The following is a 25,197-nucleotide window of genomic DNA, read 5'->3' on the forward strand; positions in this document are numbered from 1 at the left end:
CAAATTATATGTTTTCATTTTAAATATAGTATACCCTTCTGCCCATACATGCCATGTTTCTTATTTAATCTGATTCACTGGCTCATTATTCTAAAATAATAGAGGAGTCTCCTTCCCATACAAGAAACCACAAGGATGATGGAGGACTGTTTCCCTCTGCGCTGAACAGTCCTCTCTCCACACCTGAGGCACATCCATCCTACAATCATCAGAACTGGTTTAACAGACAGCCCCTTTCCCTGTGAACTCTGGGAGGGAAAGTAGTTCTGTAAGGAAAGGGATGCTACAAATCTACAACAGAATGTAACTTATGGCTACAACCCTGTGCAGAAATGTTTGAGAGTTAAGGTGCTATAAATACTGGCATAAGGTGTGTGATATAGATAGTGCCCTTCTGAGTCCTTCATCCTTCCTTCTTCCTTTTCTACTATACCGGTTTGTGTGCGTAATAGCTTCTGGTTGGGATCATACTGAGAGGCATATTTTGTGAAACATCACCTGGTTTTAGTTACAGGTAGGTAGCCGTGTTGGTCTGCCGTAGTCGAAACAAAATAAAAAATAAAAAAAAATTCCTTCCAGTAGCACCTTAGAGACCAACTAAGTTTGGTCTTCAGATATCTGAAGAAGTGTGCATGCACACAAAAGCTCATACCAAGAACAAACTTAGTTGGTCTCTAAGGTGCTACTGGAAGGATTTTTTTTTTATTTTTTATTTTGTATCACCTGGTTTTGTTAAATTGTGACAAATGAACCATTGCAATAGTGAAAATCATCATGCTTCCCTCCCGCCCCACATCATGGAAGCACCAGTTCACACTGTTGTTTATATTTTGTAAGGGGAATGCTCTTTCTATCTCCCAGCGTGATGATCCGGGTAGCTATTTGAGAGTCTCCCTTGGAGACACACCAAAGCCTGAGCCTATGCACCTTCCAGAAATGTGCAACCCATTAAAAATAACAACTTGAGGTTGGGTAGTTAGCGCATGGACTGTGGAACTCACTCCCACGAGGAGGCAGTAGTGATGGCCACCAACTTGGATGACTTTATGAGAAATTTTGTGGGAGGAGAAGTCTATTGAAGGCCATGGGGGGGTTATGCTCTGCCCTCCACAGCGGGAGGCAGCAAATGCTTCCGACCGAATGCCAGTTGCTGGGAACCACAGGAGGGATGCCTTCTCTTGCGCTGGAGTCCTGCTTGCTGGTTTCCCCCACAGGCATCTCCTTGGCTATAATGATAATAAGTTTATTATTTATACCCCTCCCCCGATCTGGCTGGGTTTCCCCAGCAACTCTGACTGGCTGCTGTGATGCTGGACCAGAAGGGCTCTTATTGCGTCCTTATGCTCAAGGCAAGGTGTGCTTCAATCATTATAGTTTTAGGAGATGGTGGGGCTCAACGTGACAGCTTTCCTAGGTGGAATTCATACGATACAAAGGCTTGGGGGGGCATGCACTTTCTCTGTGAAAACCTGTTAAGATGTGCCAGACCAGGGGTCAGCAAACTTTTTCAGCAGGGGGCCGGTCCACTGTCCCTCAGACCTTGTGGGGGGCCGGACTATATTTTGGAAAAAAAATGAACTAATTCCTATGCCCCGCAAATAACCCAGAGATGCATTTTAAATGAAAGGACACATTCTACTCATGTAAAAACGCACTGATTCCCAGACCGTCCACAGGCCGCATTTTGAAGGCGATTGGGCCAGATGCGGCCCCCGGGCCTTAGTTTGGGGACCCCTGTGCAGAGTCCAGAGCAACCGGGAGGAGAGTGTGGACGAGCCCTTTGGGTTGATCCGTGTTCCTCCGAGGGTGTGGCGGCACACCACACTGGTGGGGCAGGAGAGGAAGGCAAGTGCGGAGGCAAGATTCAAGGACCACCAGTACAATACAGTATTCTGCGAATGATTCGTGTTCTCACGTAGCTGCATTGTTTTTTTTTAATATACCGGTACTTTCCTGATATCCCACGATCGCCTTATAAAGTGCGGTGTTCTGTTTTACAAATCAAGCACGGACGGGGGTTATTTCTTTTTGTTTCTAAGGTATCTCTTATAGATAAAATAATAATAATAATGGCACGAGCAATTTTTTTCTACTGGAAGTGCGGCCCAGAGAAGAAAGTGCAGACAGACACAGGGGAGGAGACAGGGATCAAAACTGGGGGGGGGGGGCATGGTCGTTCAGGTTGTGACATTTCAGCACGGAAAGGCGAATGAAACCAAAATTTTAGGGAAATTATATATAATTATAGCAGTGCTTTATTACGGTAGTTATTACAATTATTTGCTTGAATTTTTTTTAAAATTTTTTATTCTAGTTACATGTCTTTTACCAGGGGTGGCCAACTCCCAAGAGACTGTGATCTACTTTCAGCAGTGATCTACCCCCGTTTTGGGGTTCAGCTCAAAGTTGTTGACCTTTTTTGGGGATGAGGAATGCCCCGTTTTTTAGGGGTTCAGTTCGTTTTTAGATTACTGACCATATTATGTAAACAGCAAACAAAAACAGCTTCAAACAAGAGAAAAACTCCCCCCCCCCCGCAAACAGAAAGCCCCCAAATGGCTGAAAAACTCATGTTTCCTAGGATCCTCAGCCATCGCAACTCACCACGCAAGGGGGAACTGTTCCCAAAGCTCCTTTGCAACAATCAGCCGGCGCAACACACACACACACACACACACACACACACACACACGGTGGGCAGAGTTCAATTGTTATTTAGATTTTGGGAGGGGGAGAAAGACCGGTAGTTGAGCTTTTTTGGAGAGCTTTTTCCCCCCCCTTTTAGGCTGCCTATAACCATTGAATTATTCCAGTTACAGGTGGGTAGCCGTGTTGGTCTGCCATAGTCAAAACAAAATCGAAAATTCTTTCTAGTAGCACCTTAGAGACCAACTGAGTTTATTCCTGGTATGAGCTTTCGTGTGCATGCACACTTCTTCAATTGAATTATTGTTACAGGTGGGTAGCCCTGTTGGTCTGCCATAGTCAAAACAAAATAAAATAAAAAATTATTCTTTCCAGTAGCACCTTAGAGACCAACTGAGTTTGTTCTCTAAGGTGCTACTGGAAAGAATTTTTTATTTCATTTTATTATTATTATTTTTTGCTTCTAGGGGGGGGGGCAGGTGCCCCCTCCTGCCCCCCCTTGGGTACGCCCATGGGAAGAGAGCTGGGAGGCCAGCGGGGAAGGTATCCCCGCCTTTCTCCCTCTGTGGAGGTCTCCTCTCCGGGTGTCTGTCTTCCCCTCCTCCTCCTCCTCCTCCTCCTCCTCGTGTGTCGCGATGACTTCAGCCGCTCGGCTCCCCCCGCCTTGCACCAGCTCGGCGCGCCCATTGGCTGCCAGACCCGGCGGCGGCGTCTCCTCCTCCTCCCTCCGTCCCTCCGTCCCTCCCGGCCTCGCCGCGTGTTGCAGCAGGAAGCAGCGCTCTGTCGGGGGGGGGGGGGGGCGCCTGGCGGCGAGCAGCGCCTCAGCTGATCCGGGGAGGCGGAAGTGGCTCCCAGCCAGCCAGCCCTGGACGGCGCCGGACTTTGCCTCGGGAAACGCGCCGCCTTCTCTCCGGCCGCTGCTGAGAAGGGAAGCCCGCCTGCGCGGCGCAGGACTTGATCCTGGGGACACGCTCCCTCTATATACACCGCTTGGGGGGGGGGCCGTGGGAGAAAAGCCCAGCCCGGCTCTCTTGGATTCCCACCGGGTCCCCATCTTGCGCGCCTTTCACGTTGCCCTCTATTATTCTCCCGCGGAAGGGAGGGAATATAATATATATATATATATATATATATATATTAAAAAATATATAAAAAAGATTCCTCCCCGACATCGAAAGAGGGGAGGAGGAAGGAAGAGGAAGGGGGAAGTCCTGCCGCAGCAGGCAGGCTCTCCCTTCCCCGGCAGACTGCGATGAACTCATCTTGGGGGGCGTCGGCATGGCATCCTTCAAGCCCTTCGGCCAGGCTGGGCCGAGAGAAGACGAGGAGAATGGAGGCGACTTGGACCGATCCCTCCAGCAGATGCTTCGGGCGATAGTGGAGGAGAGGAACCGCGTCAACATCCGCCAGGAAATCAGCGGGCTGGGTGAGTGGCTGGGCTGGGCTGGGCTGGGGGGCTTCCCTGGGAGGAAGAGGAGGAGGAGGAGGACGGACGCCGCCGACGCCGCGGCAGCTTCCTCGGCACAGGGCAGCTCTCTGCCCCGATGCGCTTCCGCAGCGGTGCGTGTTGCTGATGCTGAAGCAGAATAAACGCAGCGCTTAGCTTTGGCTGGAAGAGGCATGCCAACAGGGCCAAAGGCGACCTGGGGTAGCCACAGAAACCTGGCAGCTGACCCTTCTTCATGCCATGGAGATAAAAAGGAAGGGGGGGGGGAGTTCATATGTTGCATTTTTCTGAGCTGGCGAGGCTGCTGTCAAAGGCACAGAACTAAGACATGGCTCTCTCTTTGTTGTTATAAAAGCGGCAGCCCAGTTTTTGGCTACTTTATAGATCCATAGCTTTTAGGGTGTGAACCAGATGCAAAGGAGGCCTACTTAATTTCTAGGAAAAAAGACATGCCAGTACCCAGGTCTGTGGTCTGCAAGCCCTTCCGCCAAATCCCTGATAAAATTGAGCTCTTTGTCGATATTTAGTGGGGAAGGAAATATACTCTGCACTTGCTCAAGGACACATTGGTTCCTGTCCCTCCTTCATATGTTTCAAGGGTTAAAATATGCCGGAGGTGGGGCCCAGGAGCATATAAACCCCACAAGAGAATACAAGACTCCTTGTACTTTTTCCACCCTAAAAAAGATTTTTATTTACCTAAACAAGAAAAATGTAATTTTAGGAAATAGTTTCATGACAAACTGCCCCTCCCCTCATGTTCACTTCAGGGATTCCTGCTCAGTTGATAAGCAGGTGCTGAAAGCAGGGTGGGAATTCATAAACCGTGTCTGCTGGTGATTTGTGAATGTAACAGTGGCATGCATGTATTATTCTGTTAGCTAACCCACGTTACATGCTCTTATGTAGGCAATCTTGAGGTATGAGAAACAGCATGCTAAGCAGTTCTTAGAAATACTCTGCCTATCAAAATATGGTTACTAGGCCCCAAAATCCACATGTTTGGGGTTTCTGTATATTACTTCAATGTATAGTTGATGCCTGTTGCTCCTTTGACAATGCCAAAAACTGCAGTGGAGCAGTACGTGACTGTCTTGAGGTTGCTTGTCTAGATTTGACAGAGTTTGTCTTATCTTATCTGTTGTTAAATTGCTCAGGAGACTGTTGTAAATGGCCACTAGTCCAATTGCTTGTGGCAAAAGAGAATTGTCTCCCCACAGAGAGGCCTTTGCAAGTGGTAAGTGAGATTCTGGGTTCTGTTTTCCCTTCAGTCTGTGTTTGCAACATGGAAGGCTAGCAGAGATATGCCTGTCTGAGCTATTAAACGTTTTTGTTGGGCTATTTAGTAGTCTGAGATAGATGGTGGGAGAAGACAGCTAGATAGCAGGAAAGGGATGGAGAGTGCATTTCTGGTGGCTCACTGGAAAGCACTGCAGCATCATAGTTTAACTGGAATCCACATGGCTTGGTTCTTCGTCTTTCCCCACCTCTTTTACTGACACACTTGCTCAGATAGCCAGCATAGAGCTAGTCGCCTGTTTCCAACTCCTTTTCTTCATTGTCTCTCTCTCTCTCTTATCTCTGACTCATGGCCGTAATTTATGGTGCATGGATCCTATTGTCAGAACAGGAGCCACAGGAGCATTTTGTATGTGCGGACTCTGCCTAACAGCTGAGATCTCACATCACATGGAAACAATCCATAGCCATCTGCGAGGGAATTTGATAAAGCAGCATTGATTTTATTTCTCTGGGAGAAAACAAACTGGAAAACAAAACTGAAGCTTTATGCTGAGAGAATAAAGCTGGCTGTGTACTTCTGTATCTAGAAAGCCATGTAAACAAGAGTGTTCTTTTTCTCTCCCCACATCCCGCCCCCCCAAAAGAAATTGGACCTTGACTGCTTCCTGTGTTGATCCAACACCTGCTGTGTGTTCTGAGGTCAATGTCTGGATAGGATCTGGCCTAATCTCTGTGTAAATAGGTTAAGAACTTTAAAAGTAATCTGTTTTCTGTTGCTTCTAATATCCTTTGAAGACTTGGTCAAACCTTCAAGCAGGTTTGCCTTGCTTACACTCCTAGGAATACATTCCTGTAGAACAGCTGAGTTATTTTGTCCTGCCTCCCCCCCTCCCCCGGAATCCTAAAATTTATTTGAGGGCTCATCAGGGTTTCCCTTTCCCAGTGAAAACATCAGTAATGGTACACAACGTAGCCTGTTTGCCTATGTGCAGTCACAAGTTCCTTGGGTTCTATGAGGCTCTCGGTTCACAGAAGGTCAAGATGAGGTCCAACAGGCCCACGTGAAAGAAGTGGACATCCTAGGGCACTTTCTAAAATCCTCCATACTAGCATTCAAGGGTTCTGGGGCACAGGCATGTGGGTTCCCCAGTAGAATAGTTGGTGTGGAAAGTGTTCGCTGAAGGTTGAAAGTGTAGAAAAGCAATTTGTGGTGGATATCTCTGCAATGAACTTTTATTTGAATCAAGTGAGTGAATTTTCTGTGACATTGCCTTTTGGTTGTAATGCCATTGTAGCTGCTTTATTGCAACAAATCAGGGATTCAGAGTGGCCAGCCCCTAGCAGAGTTTAAGTGACTGGGAGCGGCCGCCGAGACCACATAACACCAGTCCAGAAAGACCTACATTGGCTCCCAGTACGTTTCCAAGCACAATTCAGAGTGTTGGTGCTGACCTTTAAAGCCCCAAATGACCTCAGCCCAGTACAGTGGTGCCCCGCTAGACGAAAATAATTCGTCCCGCGAAAATTTTCGTCTAGCGGGGTTTTCGTCTTGCGGAGCGGCAATGGGAGCCGCGCTCCGCAAAACGAAAAAAAAAAAAGACGAAATTTTTTCGTCTTGCGAGGCAGCCCCATAGACTTTTTCGTCTAGCGGGGCAGCCTCCCGCTAGACGAATGCTTTCGTCTAGCAAGTTTTTCGTCTAGCGAAGCATTCGTCTAGCGGGGTACCACTGTATACCTGAAGGAGTGTCTCAGTGTCGTCCTGCCCGGACACTGAGGTCCAGTGCCGAGGGCCTTCTGGTGGTTCCTTCCCTGCGAGGTGAGGTTACAGGGAACCAGGCAGAGGGCCTTCTTGGTAGTGGCTCCTGCCCTGTCGAATGCCCTCCTATTAGATGTCAAGGAAATAAACAACTATCTGACTTTTATAAGACAAGATGTCTTGGACTGACCAGCAGTTCTTACACAGCACCTGAATCCTGTCCCAGTGTTTGATAATGCAGCAGTTCTCTGGTTATTGTCGGACTGAGTCATATGTTGTTGTTGGGTGTGTGTGAAATCACAAGCTTATTAAATGGTTTGATGTTCTTTTGTTTAGCTTTTCTTCCCACCTCCGTCTCCACCTGAATCAGACCCTCCCTGCTCTGAGTGACTTCATAGTGTCTGTCAGGGTCTAAGTGCAAATAGAGGCTAAAGATTCTCTTTGCTTCTTGTTCATACTAGACACATCATTAGAAAATAGTAAGCTTGAGAAAATCTCTATGGCCCAATCCATCTCTTTAGAAGCCTATTGTGAAATAACTGCCAAGGAAGGCAATGTGGGTAGCTTGGGATTCTGAATGTAATAGTGTTCTCTGTCAAAGTGACTTAGGTTACGTATTCATTTTTGCTCTTGCAGTTTTTCCAGTGCAAATATGTATGAACTTGCATGTGACCACATCTGTAAAATGTTTGCAGTCACAAGGTAAAATAATGAAGCTGTATCTAAGTATAGGCCAGTCATCAGTTTTGACCAGTCCCTTTCACTTCAGGAATGTTGCCCGCTATTTATATTTCTACTCCATGTACCATACACCGTATTTTTCACTCCATAAGACGCACCCAGTTTTTAGAGGAGGAAAGGGGAAAAGCCCTGCTTTTTTGAGGATCAGCTGAAAGTGGTGCAGCTTTTTTTTCAAAGAGGAAAAGCCCCGTTTTTATGGGGTTCAACTCACAGTTCTGCAGCTTCTAGTCCTACAGCCATTTCTACAGTTTTCAGACAGATAATCTAATCATCCAGTCACATGTTGCTGGGGAAACAAACAGCCTCCCTCTGCATTCAACAATGGAGACCTGGGCAAGGGGGCGTGGCTGGAAAGGGAGCCTTATCTCTTTCCCAGATCACTTGCTGAACAGCTGTTCTGTGGCTTCCTTTCAACACCTCCTTCTCTCTTTGTAAAAAAAAAAAGAGCATGATCTGCTTTTGGCCCCTAGGCAATTCAGCCCCAGGGACCATGCATTCACTCCATAAGATGCACAGACATTTCCCCTTACTTTTTCGGAGGAAAAAAGTGCGTCTTATGGAGTGGAAAATACGGTATCTATTTTTCTATAGGTTCAGTCTTATGTTTTTAATGTAGTGTAAATAAATCTAGCCAAGATTTCATTTCCTCCTTATGTTAACACATAAAGAGTCATGTTGTAGCTCCATTTCCAGCCATTTCAGCAATAAACTGCATGCTCCCACCTACTGGAGCTGTTTATTTTAATTACATCAGGAGATCTGATCCTCAGTCTGTGACATCACAGATGGCTATGTGGGGTCATTGTAATAGTGAAAAAGTATGTTAAAATATCAGGTGTCCATATAGCATCACCTCACATAAGCAGGGCAATTTTGTTCTGCTTTTAAAACAGAAAGGGAGAAATCCTGCACTGAGCAATTTGAAAACTGTGACCTGTATAAATTATAGAAATTAAGCATATTTGCATAGGGCTAATTAAAGGTAAAGGGACCCCTGACCATTAGGTCCAGTCGTGTCTGACTCTGGGGTTGTGGCGCTCATCTGGTGTTACTGGCCGAGGGAGCTGGCGTACAGCTTCTGGGTCATGTGGCCAGCATGACAAAGCCGCAGCGCACGGAAACGCCGTTTACCTTCCTGCCGGAGCGGTACCTATTTATCTACTTGCATTTTGACGTGCTTTCGAACTGCTAGGTTGGCAGGAGCTGGGACCGAGCAATGGGAGCTCACCCTATTGCGGGGATTCGAACCGCCGACCTTCCAATCGGCAAGTCCTAGGCTCTGTGATTTAACCCACAGTGCCACCCGCGTCCCATAAGGGCTAATTACTTTGCCTAATTTGTGGCCAAACGGCATGTTACATTAATCAGAGTTCAAAAACAAACAAACATACACGGTTACTTTTATTTTTTTTAGAAAAAGCAGCTGGCGGGCCCTGAAAGTGCCATTCATGACAAACAGTGGAATAGCAGCAGGGCCGCGATGTAAATTGGGAATATGGTGCTGGTTCAGTGACTCACCAGTCGCCATTTTATTCAGAATAAAAGTAGTTTGACCCTATTCTTTTCTTGCTGGTTATGAAAAGGGCAAAGAACCGTGCACCTAAAAATGATTCTTGCTGTGCAACTTTGTAATTTCCATGGAAAATTAATGGATGCCCCTTGACAATGTGGGATGCAGTGAGGTGCAATAATGGATTCCCTCTTCTATTGCAAGAGTGGTTGATGTTTTTGGCAAATGTGCCAGATTTAAACAACAGTGTGAGTCAGTGCCAGTCCAGTACCTATTACAGTATACATGCCAAACCCTGTGCTTTGGTATATATGTCAGAAAAGTCTTGCTGGATCAGGCCAAGGATCAACTGGGTCACCCCCACTCACACCGATCAGCTATGGCTCTTTGTCTCCAGTATGTTGTTGGGTTGCCCTCCCCCCATGCCTGAGCGTGGATCGTGCCAACTTTGGCTGACAGAATCCGGCAACATCTGGATGGCCTCAGGTTCCCTGTCTCTAGTTCAGAGGGATATTTATTGCTGCCTCTGAACATGCAGCGTTTGTGTCACTATTATTATTAAATGGCGCACATGACAACACATTTATGCTAGTTGCATCGTTGTTGTGTTACATGGGTCCCAGGAAACATATGAAAAGCACATTTCAATTAAGAAGAGGAAGAAGAAGAGTTTGGATTTGATATTCCGCTTTATCACTACCCGAAGGAGTCTCAAAGCGGCTCACATTCTCCTTTCCCTTCCTCCCCCACAACAAACACTCTGTGAGGTGAGTGGGGCTGAGAGACTTCAGAGAAGTGTGACTAGCCCAAGGTCACCCAGCAGCTGCATGTGGAGGAGCAGAGATGCGAACCCGGTTCACCAGATTACGAGTCTACCGCTCTTAACCACTACACCACACTGGCTTGATATATCTAAGAATCTCAAAGAAGAGAAAGAAGTTAAATTATGTAGTTTTCCCCCCTTTTCATTTGTAAGGGGGGGCATGTGTTTTTGTAACTAATGTAACACACTAAACCATCATCCATTTTAGTGTCCTAAGCTCGTCTGATTTTGTTCCTAACATAAAATTTATTGCGATTTCTCCAAATGAGAAACCAAAACTATCAATTCAATAAAGGGCAATTAACCTAGACTCTGTTTTCCTGAGAGATTTTTTAAACTGTACTTGGGGGTGGGGAATTAGAGAAATTCTGAATCATGCTTTGCATGCCATGCTTCTAGTTGTTTTATTCATGTGTAGAGTGCTATTTTGAGAAACTTTGGCCAGATACTGAACTTTGGAAATTTATCTTTAGAATGATATAGAACATGGTTAACTATATGTGAAAATGAACAATGGGACAGTAGATTGACATGCTGCTCATGGAATTCCCCAATTATCTTATAACAAATTACAAAATACAAATGTGTTTTGGATAATGTTGGATTAAAATCCCAGCAATGGAAATAGAGCAAGTGTACAGTAAAGACACTCTCTGTAAGTTCTAGGGTGGGGAGGGCATCCTTGTGCTGGCCTTTGAACCCAGCAGGCGTAGCCATCAAGAAGGATGAGAAGGTGTCTCTGCTGACCTGGTGACTGACTTGGTTGACTCCTGACTAAGGATGGCAAGGGTGGAAAAGAAGCAGCAGCAAAGCGGCATGCTACTGTGCATTAGATTGAGGTGCACTCACCCACCTGGAAATATTGCTTCTGAAGGCCCAGGGGAAAGGGCCTGGTCTTAGAGAGTTCTCTAGCGTGCATCAGAACACAGTGACCTCTTAAAGCACCCTTGTACCTCTCCAGGTGGCAGTACAGGACGGGGTTTTACAAGAGACAGCGAAGAAGAGGGACTGTCTTTGGAAAAGAGAGCGAGAATACGTTGTTGTTTTTTAATATTTTTATTAAAGATTTTCTTGATTTACAGAGGTAATGCAATGTCTCTCTCATATTTTTCCATATAACATTTTCACAAATCGGTTGTTGTTGAGACATTAGGGAGAGAAGGGGGAGAGAGGTGGGTGGGATGGGGAGATGGGTGGGGTAGGGTGACGATGTTTCTGTTTCACTTAATATGTGTAGGGTTTGGTGTCAGCGTTGTTTGTGTAGGTTCTCTGTTCGCTTGTGCTCCTTTGGTGGTGAGAGAGGTCGGGGTTGGCGTGGGGCGCGATTGTTCTTTTGTGGTTGGCTGTGGTGTTCTTTGGTCTCCTGTGTGAGTGGGGTGGGTGGGTGTTTTTGGTCAGGTTAGCCATATTGATTTGTATGCTGTCGGTAGATTTTTGTCATTATCTTGTTGGGCTGTATGTGTGATGAAGGGGGACTGTGTGTCTTCTTCCGTTTGTCCCCGTGTCAGTTACTGGTTACTGGTTAGTTTTTCTAAAAGGGCTGTTTCCCATACTACTTGGTACCATTGGTCCATGCTTATTCCAGTGTCTGGTTATGACGTTTCCAGGTCTTTCCAGTGTCTGGTTATGACGTTTCTGTCTGCTGAGAGTAGATGTGTTATGAGTTCTTTGTGGTGTAAGTGGGCATTATTGTCTTGGAAGATGTTTAGTAAGACCAATTCTGGGGTGGTTTCTAGCACTTGCTTGGTTATCTTGCATATTTCTCGTGTGGTTGTTGTCCAGAATAGTTGGATTTTGGGGCACTCCCACCAGCGAGAATACGTTGTTTTCCCTTGGTGAGTGGCTGTCTAGCCCAAGTCAGCTTTAAGGCTAAAAAAGCTCAAGGAGGGAGAGCAGGAGAGTCCCAGAGGTTCTTCATCAGCAGTTGGCACCTGGGCAGCAGACTGAGCAGGTGTGCAAGTCTCCCTGGGCACAGTCTTCCCCACTATGGGCGGATGGAGTGTACTTCTGTTTGAATTCTTGCAATCCTTTCTATATATATATATAAGCATGTGCAAATGTGTGCCCTCTTTTTTTCCTCGTGGCCACCCACCTATTTCTTTGTCATCTGTGTCACACCTAGCACAGTAATCTGTGATTATCTCCATTAGATACTTCTCCAGTAGAAATGGTAATACATAATTCCTTCATGCTTTGCATAATTCATGCCAGATTTGTATAGGATTTATCCTTTGCGTGAGACACTGTTGCTTAACCTTAACTTCAACAATAAAAGTTGTGGGGTGTTTTTTGTGCGTGAGTTTGTGTGGAACACACTGGGTGGGTGGCTTGTTTTCACTCAGAGCACAATTTCCTTGCTAGGGCTCAGCCCTGGAATAAGTTGAGGTGGTGTCTGGTCACAGGTATTGACTGGTCACAGTAGCCAGAATTCATGCCTGTGGGCCAATGGGGAGGATTTCCAAGGGTTGTAATTGGTAAAGAGGCTTGAACCTTGCAATGTTCAGTTGCAGAAAAATGAGAAGCACTGGCTCTTTAAGGAATAACAATCTATCTGAGTAATGATGTTTTTTGTGTCTGGAATTGACATACACTTCCTTGTTTGCTGCAAAGCCACATCATCCTTCCACATGAGGTTGGGTCATTGTGACCCAACCTGAGTCCAGCCTACTTCAGATAATTGTGAGGGTCAGTTCCTTTCTTTCCTTCTCAACCAGTGGGCCCTTCAACAAAATGTTGCAGTATCCCTGACATGTAGGGCTGTTTGGATCCCTAGTCAAGGCTAACAACTTGCACCCCCCCCATTGCTAAATTCAGTTTTCAAAAACAGATGTATTGTAGAAAAAAATGAAAAGTACAAACCTTGAAATTGCTAAATTTATTTTAAATTGCAAGAATATATAATGCAACAGCCTTTGATTCTCTTTCTCAAATGCAAAAGAAAATCCAGATCTCACTTCCCATTCCTTTTCCTTTGCAAATTTCCCCACCAACTACGGTATTTCAAGTCGAGCCCTGATGCTTGGGCATGTTCAATGGATATAGTTGCCAAGCCAGCAACTAGTCTCTTCTGCAACATTGTTGAGCGTATGTAAGTTTTTATAAGTTTGAGCATTGAGAAATTGCGTTCGCTGCTTGCCACTGACATGGGAAGAAGTGTGAGAATGATCCTTAGAGTAGCAGAAACATTAGGCACGTTATCCAGGAGTTTTTATTGTAGTATGAAGAGAAGTTATCCTTGTAGCTGCATAGAAGTTTGGAAGTCTTTAAACTATTGTTATAAGCAGGGTGGATTTGATTTAAATCACTAGTCAGTAAGGCTCAGGGTGGATTTAAATAAAAAAAATCTGATTTAAATAAAAAAAAATCCGATTTAAATTTTTTAAAAATCGGGTTTTTTTTTTATTTAAATCCACCCTGAGCCTTACTGACTAGTGATTTAAATTGTGATTTAAATCAAATCTACCCTGGTTTTAAGTTCACAGCACATATCTTCAGCATCAATATTTTTGCAGTGGTGGTTTTTCCAAATTCTCATAGGCATTAAGTACATCTTCAGTAGATTTTTTTGTTGATACTGTATATATCAGGCATGTCCAACAGGTAGATCATGATCTACCGGTAGATCACTGGATGTCTGTGGTAGATCACCAGTAGATTAGTGGCTTCCTCCAAAGAAGCTAAAAACTTTGGCTCCCCTAAAAAAAGCTCAACATCTTTGCCCTGCACCCCTAAAATGACCTGAACCACCAAAAATAGGACTTTCCTTCCTAAAAAAAAAAGCTCAACATGGCTTTTCTCTTCCCTAAAGAAGCTCAACAACTTTTACATGAACCCCCCAAAACAGGGCATTCCTTCCTAAAAAATGCTCAACAACTTTGACCTGAACCCCCCAAAAGAGGGTAGATCACTGCCAGTTTTTAACTCTGTGAGTAGATCACAGTCTCTTGGAAGTTGGCCACCCCTGACACTGACTGGCAGCAGCTCTCAGGGGTTTGAAGGCAGGGGTCTCTCCCACCCCCCTACCAGGAGATGCCATTGGGAATTAAAGCTGGGGACTTCTACTTGCAACACAACTGTAATAGCACTGAGCTACAGCCCTCCTACTTGTGGGGCAGACTCAGTGCGACCCTGTATATGACTGATCAGAAGTAAGTCTCTTTTGAATTCTGTGAGACACCTTCCTAGGCTAGGGGCTCTGTCTCGCTCACCCCATAGTCAGTTTGGTTGTTGGCTTCCACAGTTTCTCCCGGCTTTGCAGGCCCCGATGCAGCTCCTTGCAAAGGGCACAAGGGAGCCTAGGCATGCCTCTAAGAACGGGAGAAACGTCAAGAAGGTCAAGAACTTGCTCCATTGTGATGAGGTCATGAAGCTATCTTGTTAATTATACTGTGCATCTTGCCCGCCTGAAGACATGACTGAACAGGGGATACCTCAAATCTAAATAGTTAAATACTACAGCAGGGTCATATGGTAGAATCACCGCATATCAAATACAGGCTTTAATTTTTGGCCAGATTTGTTTTTTAAATGATTAATAGCCTTTCATTTGGGCCTCTTTCACCTCCAATCACCCACAAGATTCTTCATAAAATTCTTCTCAAACAGGTTGAGTAAGCATGTTGAGATTTTTGTCATTTATTGTGCTACCCTGTTGACTTAAGAGTATGACTGGAAAGACTATGAAAGGAAGAGCTGGACATAGCAGGGAAGAACGTGGTTTTTAGGTTTCATGCATCCTGCAACATGTGTCTCCACTGGAGCTGTGGTTGTGGGGACAAACCGAGAAGAACTGTTCGTCTTCGTCGCATTCATCTGCTTTGCTCTTTTTGTTCAATCTGTGAACTTTGACTTCTTTCTTGTAACGGTGAGCAACACGCTTCATGTATTTAATCATCTTGGAGGTGTTGACCACCAGCCTGTAGAGCATTTTGTCCATGTTGGTATATTCCCCATTCACTTTGGTAGCAGCTGAAAATGCAGGTGCCTGGACAATTTCCCTACAGGGCTGAGAAAAATGGAAAAGAAAAAAAAAACAGGGAGTAATACTTTGCATCAAAAGCAATTTACAAGTTAAATAGTGTTGCCATCTCATTCACTGACCATGCTGTTATGCCTTTCAAGAGGAATTTGATGTCTGAAATCCCAGTACTCCTGGTCTTAGATTGCTGTCCTGGATTTGACCCTGTGGCATAAAAAATAACACCTGCTCCTCCTTCCCTTTGGCTTTATGGTAGTATGCCCATTGGTCCTCTCTCTGCTATTCTGGGAAAGCTGAGCTTATTAGATGGCAAGATCACTTGATTCTTTGAAATATAGGTAGGTATAAGTGGGTAAAAGTATACGTTAGGCACATTTTTAGCCAGCTCACTGTAGTTAGAGTCCCAGGTGGTTCAGTTGTTCATAATTTAGTTTTTTGTGTACAAAGCACACATTGGGCACATCTACACACCAGACTATACATGGTTTTGTCCTTGCAAAGAATTAGTGAAATCACAGTTCTGTGAGTGCTAAGGATCTCTAACGGAATTGTCAGCTCCAACTACAACTCCCAGGATTCTGTAGAGGAAATTGATGTTAAATAAAAGGAGTACATTTATAGTGTGGCTGTGCTCACCTTGTCCTGACATGTGTTACTTAGAAAGTACTTCTGACTGGGAAGGAGGAGGGGATCAGCATTAAGACCCATGGTTTGTTTGTTTTTTACATATATTTTTCTATTAAATTAGAATCTGAGTTAATGGTCAGAAATTAAAGCTAGAGAGCCAGACAATGTTCTAATTGAGAATATCTTACCGTTGTGGGTTTCGCCAGTCTCAGTTTCTGTTTCAGTTTGATGAACAGGTAGTAGACAACTAAACCACTCACTATGAGGAATGCTACTTTACAACCTGCATATATAACTTCTAGAGACTCTTTGGAGAGTCCCAAGCCAGTAAAACAATGGCATGCTTGAAACATCGAATCACGAAAACAGTTAGATTGCTCTTTAGTCGCCAGTAGTTCCAGATCCTGTGGAGTCATTTCCCAAGCAACTCTTGCCCAAGCTGGTCGTTCACAAAAGCCAATAACATCTTGAAACAACAAGACTGTCCAAAGGAGAGAAACCTGACAAGCACCTTGAGAAAACATTCTGTGAAATTTTCAGCAAGAAATGTCTTCTGCTAATTGATGTTCCCTGTGTAGGAACTGTAGCAAATACAGTAACTGTTTAAGTTCATACTCGTTGTCTAAAAAAAGATTTAAATAAATCAAATAAATCTTTCCATCATGACCAAGCTTTCAGCCTGAGCACTGGAGAGATTTGAATGCAGGCAACATAATCAACCCATCAGCTGGGGAAGGGTTCTGTGATGTCATAAAGGGGGGTCCTGATCTTTATATATGAAAGCTTCTATGATGTCATTATGATTGCAAGATTTTTCTCAGTAGCACTTTTCTCAGTGAGAGGCAAACTGGTTGTGCCTCCCTAATAATAATAATAATAATAATAATAATAATAATAATTTATACCCTGCCCATCTGGCTGGGTCTCCCCGGCCACTCTGGGTGGCCTCCAACAAATATTAAAATACAATACAAAATCACAAATTAAAAACTTCCCTAAACAGGGCTGCCTTCAGGTATTTTCTAAATGGCAGGAAATCTGCCTAAATCTGCCTCTGCTGTGTGTGTGTGTTTAAAAGTAAAAAGATAAGAGACTCAGTCATCTGTGGATGCCCCTCCTCAATAATTTAGGAAGCATTAAAGTGGGTTCGGTCATCCCTCCCTCTAGTTCATTGTCATCTATATATCATACAGGTAGCCAAATAGGGAATTATAATGTTGTCACTTTTGGAATCTCTCTTCAACATATCCACTAAACTACTCTATGGACTATCTGTTTCATGTATACGTATGTATACAACAATTCTAATGTATGAATTACTTCAAAACTGATAAAAAGTAAAAGATTATCAGAAATTTGTACGGTATAACCAAAACTAATCTGTATAACACCCTGTCCCTCAATGGAGAGCACTTCTCCCCTCTGAGATCTGTACCCTCAGCAACTGCCTAGTTGGCCTTGCTGAACAAAGGTTAGCTTAAAAGGCAGGAATCCCTAATTCCAAGTGTTTGCCACCTGGAACATTTTAATAGTTCAATATTTCAGTTTGCAGCCAAGCCAATGGATTTGGCAGAGGGGGTGGTGAGAGGGGGCGAACTAAGTCAACCTACTTCTGCTGTGCATTTAACAGTGGCTTATGAGCATAGCCCCCCCCCCCGGCCACCTGCAATAGGGGTATAATGATCGACTACATTGCAGGGTTGTTGTGCATTATTTTCTCAGACCAACCTGCAGTCTGAGGATAAAAGCAATGGATAGCTGTAGCCCATCTCTCAACCTGTGATGGGGGCCAGTATCTCTGGACAACACCGGAAGCTTGTTTTTTGGAGCCTGACCAATGTATGAGCTACACAGCAGCAGGGCTTTCGTAAGACGCTCTTTCCTAACCTGCAGTTTGGGGGATAATGGACTGTATTTGCTGTGAAAATTTGCATTGGCACTTATATTTTTAAACTTCTCCTGCTAAAGAAGAGCTGAAATTAGAGTAGGAGCTCTTGTCTTTACTGCTGCTTTTGGGGCTTTTGGAGGGTGGATTTGCTGTTGCCCAATTGTGCCTATAGTAAAATACAGGATTTCTTGAATCATTTTCTGTTCCAGACACTGCTTGACACTGTGAATCAGGAAGTGACCTGTCCTGACATTGGTGCTTTCTTCATAATGTGTCTCTGCCCCCCCCATTTCAATTGGCATCCCCCCATCTGAGCCACTGAACATCCTGCACTTTTGAATTACTATGGGGCAGTTCCAACCCCCCCCCCCGTTTTTTCCTGCAGTTTGTGGTATCCTGCCCACCTCCTGCTGTGACCCCTTTGTCTGCTGATGCCTCTCTCAGGTATGAATGGTGTCATTTGAGTTACATAAGTGTGAACCTGTTATACTTTTGGTATGTGGAATTGATGTGGGAACTCTTTAGTGTAGTCGGTTCCTATGTCAAACGACAAATGGATGGTGATATTTAAATCTCTTTCATTACTGTAATGAGGAATAAAAAAAATAAGATATTAAAGGTGGCAGCTCTTTCTATCAATGCGTAGCTACCTTGCACTTTCTTCAACATCCACAGCCCGACTTTGGTAATATGCACATTTATGTAAACGTAATAGGCTTTAATTGATGAAAAAGCAGGTCACTAAAATTCTCTATTCGATTGTTGGACCTATTAATTTGTATGTCAAATATATATTTTGATAACTGTTGAAAAACAACACTACTGTTGCATTTACTGAAACAGAGTTTGGATTTCTGAAACTGTACAAAGGGGAGGGAGGGGCGATCCAGCCTGGAAAGAGGATTGTGTCGTCTGCTTTGTTTCTTAGTCTTGCAGCTTGCTGAAAAGGGAATGTGAGCAGGAAGTTAATACAGCAAAGGTTTCCGCTTGCTTGTCAATAGGTGTTTGTGTAGAAGCCCCTGGGGGCAGAATTGTGGCGTAAAGGCACCCTATGCCTTGTTCCAGTGTTCTGACAGGAGGACATGATTCTAACTCACTCCCCTTGCTCAGGATGATGTCACCAGAGGTCTTGGCTGCGCATTGAGGCGTTGTCCTTGCCATGTGCATCCTGCTGTTGCTCAGAGCTCTAACTGGCTGTATCTTAGTATCGGTTCTTTCTCTGTTGTATTTTTCCTCGATAGCATCAGCCGGTAGTTTCAGGCTCTGCATTCTTGTCTTTGATTTAAAGCGAAGCTTAGAAATGTGCACAATTAGAGTCTCTCTCTCTCTCTCATATCCTCTGGCACCTATAGAAAAGGACCCTGGTACATATTGTTTGAATCCCCGCGACGGGGTGAGCTCCTGTTGCTCAGTCCCTGCTCCTGCCCACCTAGCAGTTCGAAAGCACGTCAACGTGCAAGTAGATAAATAGGTACCGCTCCGGCAGGAAGTTAAACAGCATTTCCGTGCGCTGCTCTGGTTCTCCAAAAGCGGCTTAGTCATGCTGGCCACATGACCCAGAAGCTGTACGCCGGCTCCTTGGCCATTAATGCGAGATGAGCGCTGCAACCCCAGAGCCGGACACGACTGGACCTAATGGTCAGGGGTCCCTTTACCTTTTGCCTTTACATATTCTGCCACTTAGAGGAAGCAAACCCTGCATGCTGAGCTTAACAATAAGCAACATACCTCTTTAAATTCCTTATTGATGAATATTCGGCTGCCATTCACTTCTAAGTGTTGCTCATATTTTTCAGGTTGGGGTGCGTGTGTTTAATTACTGTCAGTTGTACACAGGAAGTCACAGAGGGGTGAGCAATCTGTTCTTAGTACAGTGGTGCCCCGCTAGACGAATGCCTCACTAGACAAAAAACTCGCTAGACGAACGGCATTCGTCTAGTGGAAGCTGCCCCGCAAGACGAAAAAGTCTATGGGGCTGCTTCGCAAGACGAAAAATTTTCGTCTTTTCTTTTTCGTTTAGCGGAGCGCGGCTGTCATTGCCGCTTCGCTAGACGAAAAAAACCGCAATACGGAAAAATTCGTAGAATGAATTATTTCGTCTTGCGGGGCACCACTGTATTTAACTCCCATTTTATCAGTAAGGAGAACTTGTGGTTTGCTTATTCTGCTTGTGTTAATTCCCCTTAAGGAAAACAAGAGCTAAAATTTGGGGTGAACTATTCAGAGGGCCAACACATCTCAGTGAGATGTAACCCTATAGCTCTTCATATGTTGTTTTCGGAGTTTAGAATTGTTTTAAACAGTGAACAGGCTTTAATTTTTTAAAAAATGAAACTACCTTACACTGCCAGACCTTGATCTGTCCCATTGCCTGTGGTAGTCCAAAGTCTCAGCCAGAGCCTTTGACTAAGGATGCCAGGGGTTCTAAGCATGTGCTCTGCTTTTGTTTGTTGTGCTGCAGTTAAGGAAGGCGTCCATGACAGTGCCATTTTTTGTGTGGGGACCCAGATCTCTTCCTGGCAGTAGAATGTGTTTTCTCTTCTATAAATGCAAGATGCCAGAGGTCCAAAGAAAAGCCCACATATAACTTTGGCTGCATTTCAGTACTTTTTTAAAAAAAAAATGCAGTCAGTTCTGTGGTAGAACTCCCTGGGCTGCATTTGGAGGAACTCCAGAATTTAAATGATCATGATTTAGATCTCACTTCTATTATTAGTGATGGAAAAGTGCTGAGTAGGGCTTCCAGGGATACCTTGTTTCAGAATTAGTAAGCCTCCATTGGGCTGCTGCCAAACCCCTACAGGCAGGTCCGCTTTAGAGGAATTGATTTAAGGGGACTGCAGAGCATTTGCAAATCCAGTTGAAGGGCATGGCAGCTTTGGGTGCTCAACAGCTCTGAAGATCAATAACGGAGCCAGCAACTGAAATGTGCAAGATCGGTCATAAACATGTTCTTCTGGATGCTTTGTAAGAATATGTTTCAACACAGTAGCAGTGTTCGGACGGAATATGAAACCATGGTTTAGTACAGTTAAGAACTACGCTAGCAGTCCCTGGGCTCCTCTGCAGAGTTAATCTTAACTCTGGTTTGTAAAAATGAGCCACCTTCATTAACTGCAGTTGGAAGTTGGCTTGCTTTCACTACCCATACTTAAGTTTAACCACAGTTTGTCTGAGTTTGGGTGACATGACAAACTGTGGTTAATCAAACATGGGAGCCCAAGCTTCTGAATTCCTCTTTGTGACCATGTGGAGGAGGAGAGGAGCACACAAACGCACGTAGGTGGATAGCCCAAGTAGGTAGGTCTTAGGCCTGTAGGCACATTTTGATTTTTGAATATATGCCATGGTTGCCACCTCTTCTGGTCAGTAGTCAACCCCTTGCCCAGGATCTGGCCCCTGCAAGAGTGAGAAAGAGAGAAAGTTGTATGTGCAGGCCTCACTTTTCTGAGGGATCTGGATAAAGGCCCATTCCACTTGAAATAATCTGAGCCATTTAAATCTCATGTCTGAATCAGCCCAATATGCAGATGATTTCTTAGCATTGCAAGCTGTCATGTACCAGGCTTCTCTTTGCCTGGGTAGAGGTATCTTAAACTTTTGTGGTGTCTTAAGGTTATGTGAAGCACAGATTCATAGAGCTGGTGGACGATGGTTTGAGTTTTCCAGAAAAAAATCATTGACCTAAATTGACCACCTTGATATATCCTATAAAAGTGCAGTTTATAAATATTTCCAGTGCATTTTTTTTTCTGGGGATACTCAGGATATGCAGGACTGGCACCCCACCCCCCCAGAAGAAAAGCACTGAGTATTTCAATAAATAACACATACATAAATATATGATTTGTCATGTCTGACATGATAAGTAACAAAACTTTTTAATAAGTTGGTGAAGTGAACCATGCTAATTTTATGTGCTGTGTAAATGTCTTGAAATGTTTTCCCAATAGTGAAAAGTTTTTGAACTGTAATGCTTAATTGGGGGCTGAATCAGTAAAATACGCTTCATGTAGCTTAAATGTCACAAAATATTGAATCCAATTCAAAGCTTTGCCTGGAATTTTTTTTTTTTTTTCTGAAATACTTTTACGCTGTTGAAAATTTCAAACAGTGTAAGCAATGTCTTAAATGTCTTAAGATATTGAAGGTATTAACACACCAATTTTATATTTCCTAAATATTTATGCATTTGCACCTATTATATATACAGCCAAAATGCATCTTAAAAACTTGACTGGTATGCCCAATCTGCGGGCAAGAGGGTGTGTGGGTCACTCTGGTTCTTTTTTGTTCTACTTACTTTTCGCAACAGGGTTCTGCTGGCCATTGGGCAATGAATTTCTAGTGCCACCATCCTCACCTCTTTAAACCCAGGGCGGAGCAAGGGGGCGTTGGGGCGGGCCGCCCGGGTGCCACCCTGGAGGGGGTGACACTCGGCGCTACCCCCGTGACTCCCAAGCCGCGGCGGCGCTGCGGTAGCTGGTAAGGTTGCTGTTCGCACGGCAGCCCGGATGGACTGCGCTTCACAGCGCGCATGCATCATGACATCACGATGCATGATGCATGCGCGCTGCGGAGTGACACCCCGCCCCGGGGGGTGCCCCCGCATTTACCGCTCCGGGTGGCCAAGCGGCTCCGTTCGCCAGTGTTTAAACCAACAAGTATTCCCAAGGCACTTGCCCTGTCAGGGCTTGGCATGGCAGATACAATAATGGCCTTCGTGATTTGACAGAGAAGAGTGATCTAGAATGGCTGCAATTTTGTCAAGGTGATTGCTTCAGCTCTATGCTGCAGTGCTTTGTCTACCAGCTTGCTTTTAGATGCTTTCATCTTCCTGAACCCTGTTTGCTGGCATGCTTCTGAGCCACCATCGGAGATAGTTCCCCTTCCCATGGTTGGAGATGCTTCCTCTTCCCCTTTCCATGTGCATGCAGTTTGTTGAAACAGGAAGCGTGTAATTAAAACGCATTGCCAAGAAAAGCCTAAAAACTAGAAATTTTCCTGATCAGAACAACAGAAACTCAACCATCTTGGTATGACATATCTTCTTTTTGTGCAAAGGTTTCACTGACAGTGACCACTATGGCAAGGGGTTGGCAGTTCTGTGTCGTTCTTTCTTCTCTGCCACACTTTTGCCGGAGGGGACCATTGCCAGTGGAATCCAAGCAGGAGCCCTAACACGTTCTCTGCACCTGACAAAAATTCAACTTGGCACTTTGAAAACATGGTGTTTACAAAGCAAAAAAACAGCCCCTTTTGCTCAAGAGTTCCCAGTCTAGATTTTAGATTGGGAAGGGCATAGGCCAAGGAAAGAGAGAAGTGGCAGTTGTACATACTGTACAGCTAATCCATTTTTTGGAGTAAGATTCTGTGTGATCACGAAGTAACTGGGCAATACTATGAGTTGCTATGACTTTATTCAATTGTATTAATTGTTTTGATGAGTTTGTTGCTGCTGTTTGCTTTGTATGCTTTTTTAAAAATACTATTGTTTTTTAATACTATTTAATACTATTGTGATTACTCTGAGCTCAACATTTGTCACTGGAAAAGCAGAATGCAAATATTAAATTAACTCAACATACATAGGTTAGTTTCAGTTGAAGATCAGTATAAATCCTTTTGATTTTATTGTTGGCCTATTATGAGGTAGAAGGTGAAGCCTATTTCTGGTGTGTCTGTAACTGCTTGCTCTGCTAGATCTGTGAATATGTTTTTTGATTATCCCTATCCTCTCTTGTTCATCTATTAGATTATAGCAATTCGCTTTGGCAGTTGAGCCTCTTGATAATCTAGTGAGATTTGTGGTAAAGTGCTCATTTGAGAATGGAGCAGATGCTGGGAAGGTGTTGAAATAATGGGGATTTGCACCCCTGGCCCTGGGAGTCCTCATAAGGAAGCTGGTCCTGGAGGAAGAACTGTGAGGGAGAGACTCCATCAGGCAAGGCCTCCTTCCACCTGCCTTGCTCCACCCTCCAGTCTCTGCTTCTCAATTTGTATTGTATTATTTTATGCACTGTGGATTGCCATTGTGTTATTCAGTGTAGTTTAGAAATTATTTATTGTAATTGTTAAGAGTGGATTTCTGTTTAATTTTTATATGCTGATATCATTATTCTATGCTATTCTAATGATTGTGGAATGTTACTTTATTTGATGTAGGTTGCTTATTTTAAAGTTCTGTTTTATTATCACATTTTTGTATTGCATTAGATGGTTATAAGGGGTACATTCTTTGTTTCTTCAGCTTTTATTCTTGGGTATTGTAAGATAGAAAGACGGTACAGTGGTACCTCCACTTACGAGCAACTCGACTTCCACATTTTTCGACTTCCGAATGACCTCTGGAAGCAAAAAAAATGGCCGCCGCTTCCAAAATTTTCGACTTCCGAAGTGAAAGCGGCGGCACGATAACTCGACTTACGAAGATTTCAATGGGCTTTTTTTGACGTACGAAATTTTTTCCCCGTTCCGAGATGGCGGCTTCGACTTGCGAAGATTTCGACTTACGAGCGCGCCTGCGGAACGGATTAACTTCGTAAGTCGAGGTACCACTGTATACAAATTAAAAGTGATGATGATGATGATGAGCAGGCTGTGGCAATGAAAGAGAACTGGAAACTGTTTGAAGAAGGTACAGAGTTATGATCACTGCACCTCAAAACAGATACAGTGGTACCTCGACTTAACGAGCAACTTGACTTCCACATTTTTCGACTTCCGAATGACCTCCGGAAACGAAAAAATGGCCGCCGCTTCCGAAATTTTCGACTTCCGAAGTGAAAGCGGCGGCACGATAACTCGACTTACGAAGATTTCAATGGGCTTTTTTTGACGTACGAAATTTTTTTCCCCGTTCCGAGATGGCGGCTTCGACTTGCGAAGATTTCGACTTACGAGCGCGCCTGCGGAACGGATTAACTTCGTAAGTCGAGGTACCACTGTATACAAATTAAAAGTGATGATGATGATGATGAGCAGGCTGTGGCAATGAAAGAGAACTGGGAAACTGTTTGAAGAAGGTACAGAGTTATGATCACTGCACCTCAAAACAGATACAGTGGTACCTCGACTTAACGAGCAACTTGACTTCCACATTTTTCGACTTCCGAATGACCTCCGGAAACGAAAAAATGGCCGCCGCTTCCGAAATTTTCGACTTTACGAAGTCGACTTTGTAAGTCGAGGTACCACTGTAGTGTAGACCTACGATTCTATGACACGGAGGGTTTTCTCCTTCAGAATACTGGAATTCATGGTCATCTGATTAACCAGCTTGGCAGGAAGTTCAGGACAGACAAAAGGAATCGCCTCAGTTTATGAACTACTATGCCGCAAGATGGCTTAGAAGGTGGCTAGGTTTGATGGCTTTAAAGGGAAATTAGACAAATTCATTAGACAAAAGTCTGTCATTGACTATTAGCTGTGCTTGATGGTGGCTGTATGCAGCTTCCAGGTTTCAGAGACGATAGGCCACTTGATTTCAGTTGCTGCAAGTGTGTAGAATTTTAGATTATGAAGAAGGGATTACTGCCA

The 25,197-nt window shown here is 44.3% G+C and overlaps 1 protein-coding gene across 4 annotated transcripts in view; it reads left to right on the top strand.

Annotated features, from left to right (window-relative positions):
* Nucleotides 1–3,862: 3,862 nt before the first annotated feature.
* The window catches only part of KIAA0930 (KIAA0930 ortholog), a 57,076-nt gene continuing 35,741 nt past the window's right edge, over nucleotides 3,863–25,197 (top strand). For 2 of the 4 annotated variants that reach the window (XM_033148284.1, XM_033148281.1), the window contains exon 1: nucleotides 3,863–4,072. In XM_033148284.1, the coding sequence (XP_033004175.1) occupies nucleotides 3,925–4,072 (148 nt within the window). In that variant the 5' untranslated portion in view covers nucleotides 3,863–3,924. The remainder of the gene's footprint in view (nucleotides 4,073–25,197) is intronic. The other 2 variants (XM_033148283.1, XM_033148280.1) reach the window with 2 other exon arrangements.

Source organism: Lacerta agilis, chromosome 5 (genome assembly GCF_009819535.1).
Source record: "Lacerta agilis isolate rLacAgi1 chromosome 5, rLacAgi1.pri, whole genome shotgun sequence".
In the NCBI taxonomy this organism is placed as follows: domain Eukaryota; kingdom Metazoa; phylum Chordata; class Lepidosauria; order Squamata; family Lacertidae; genus Lacerta; species Lacerta agilis.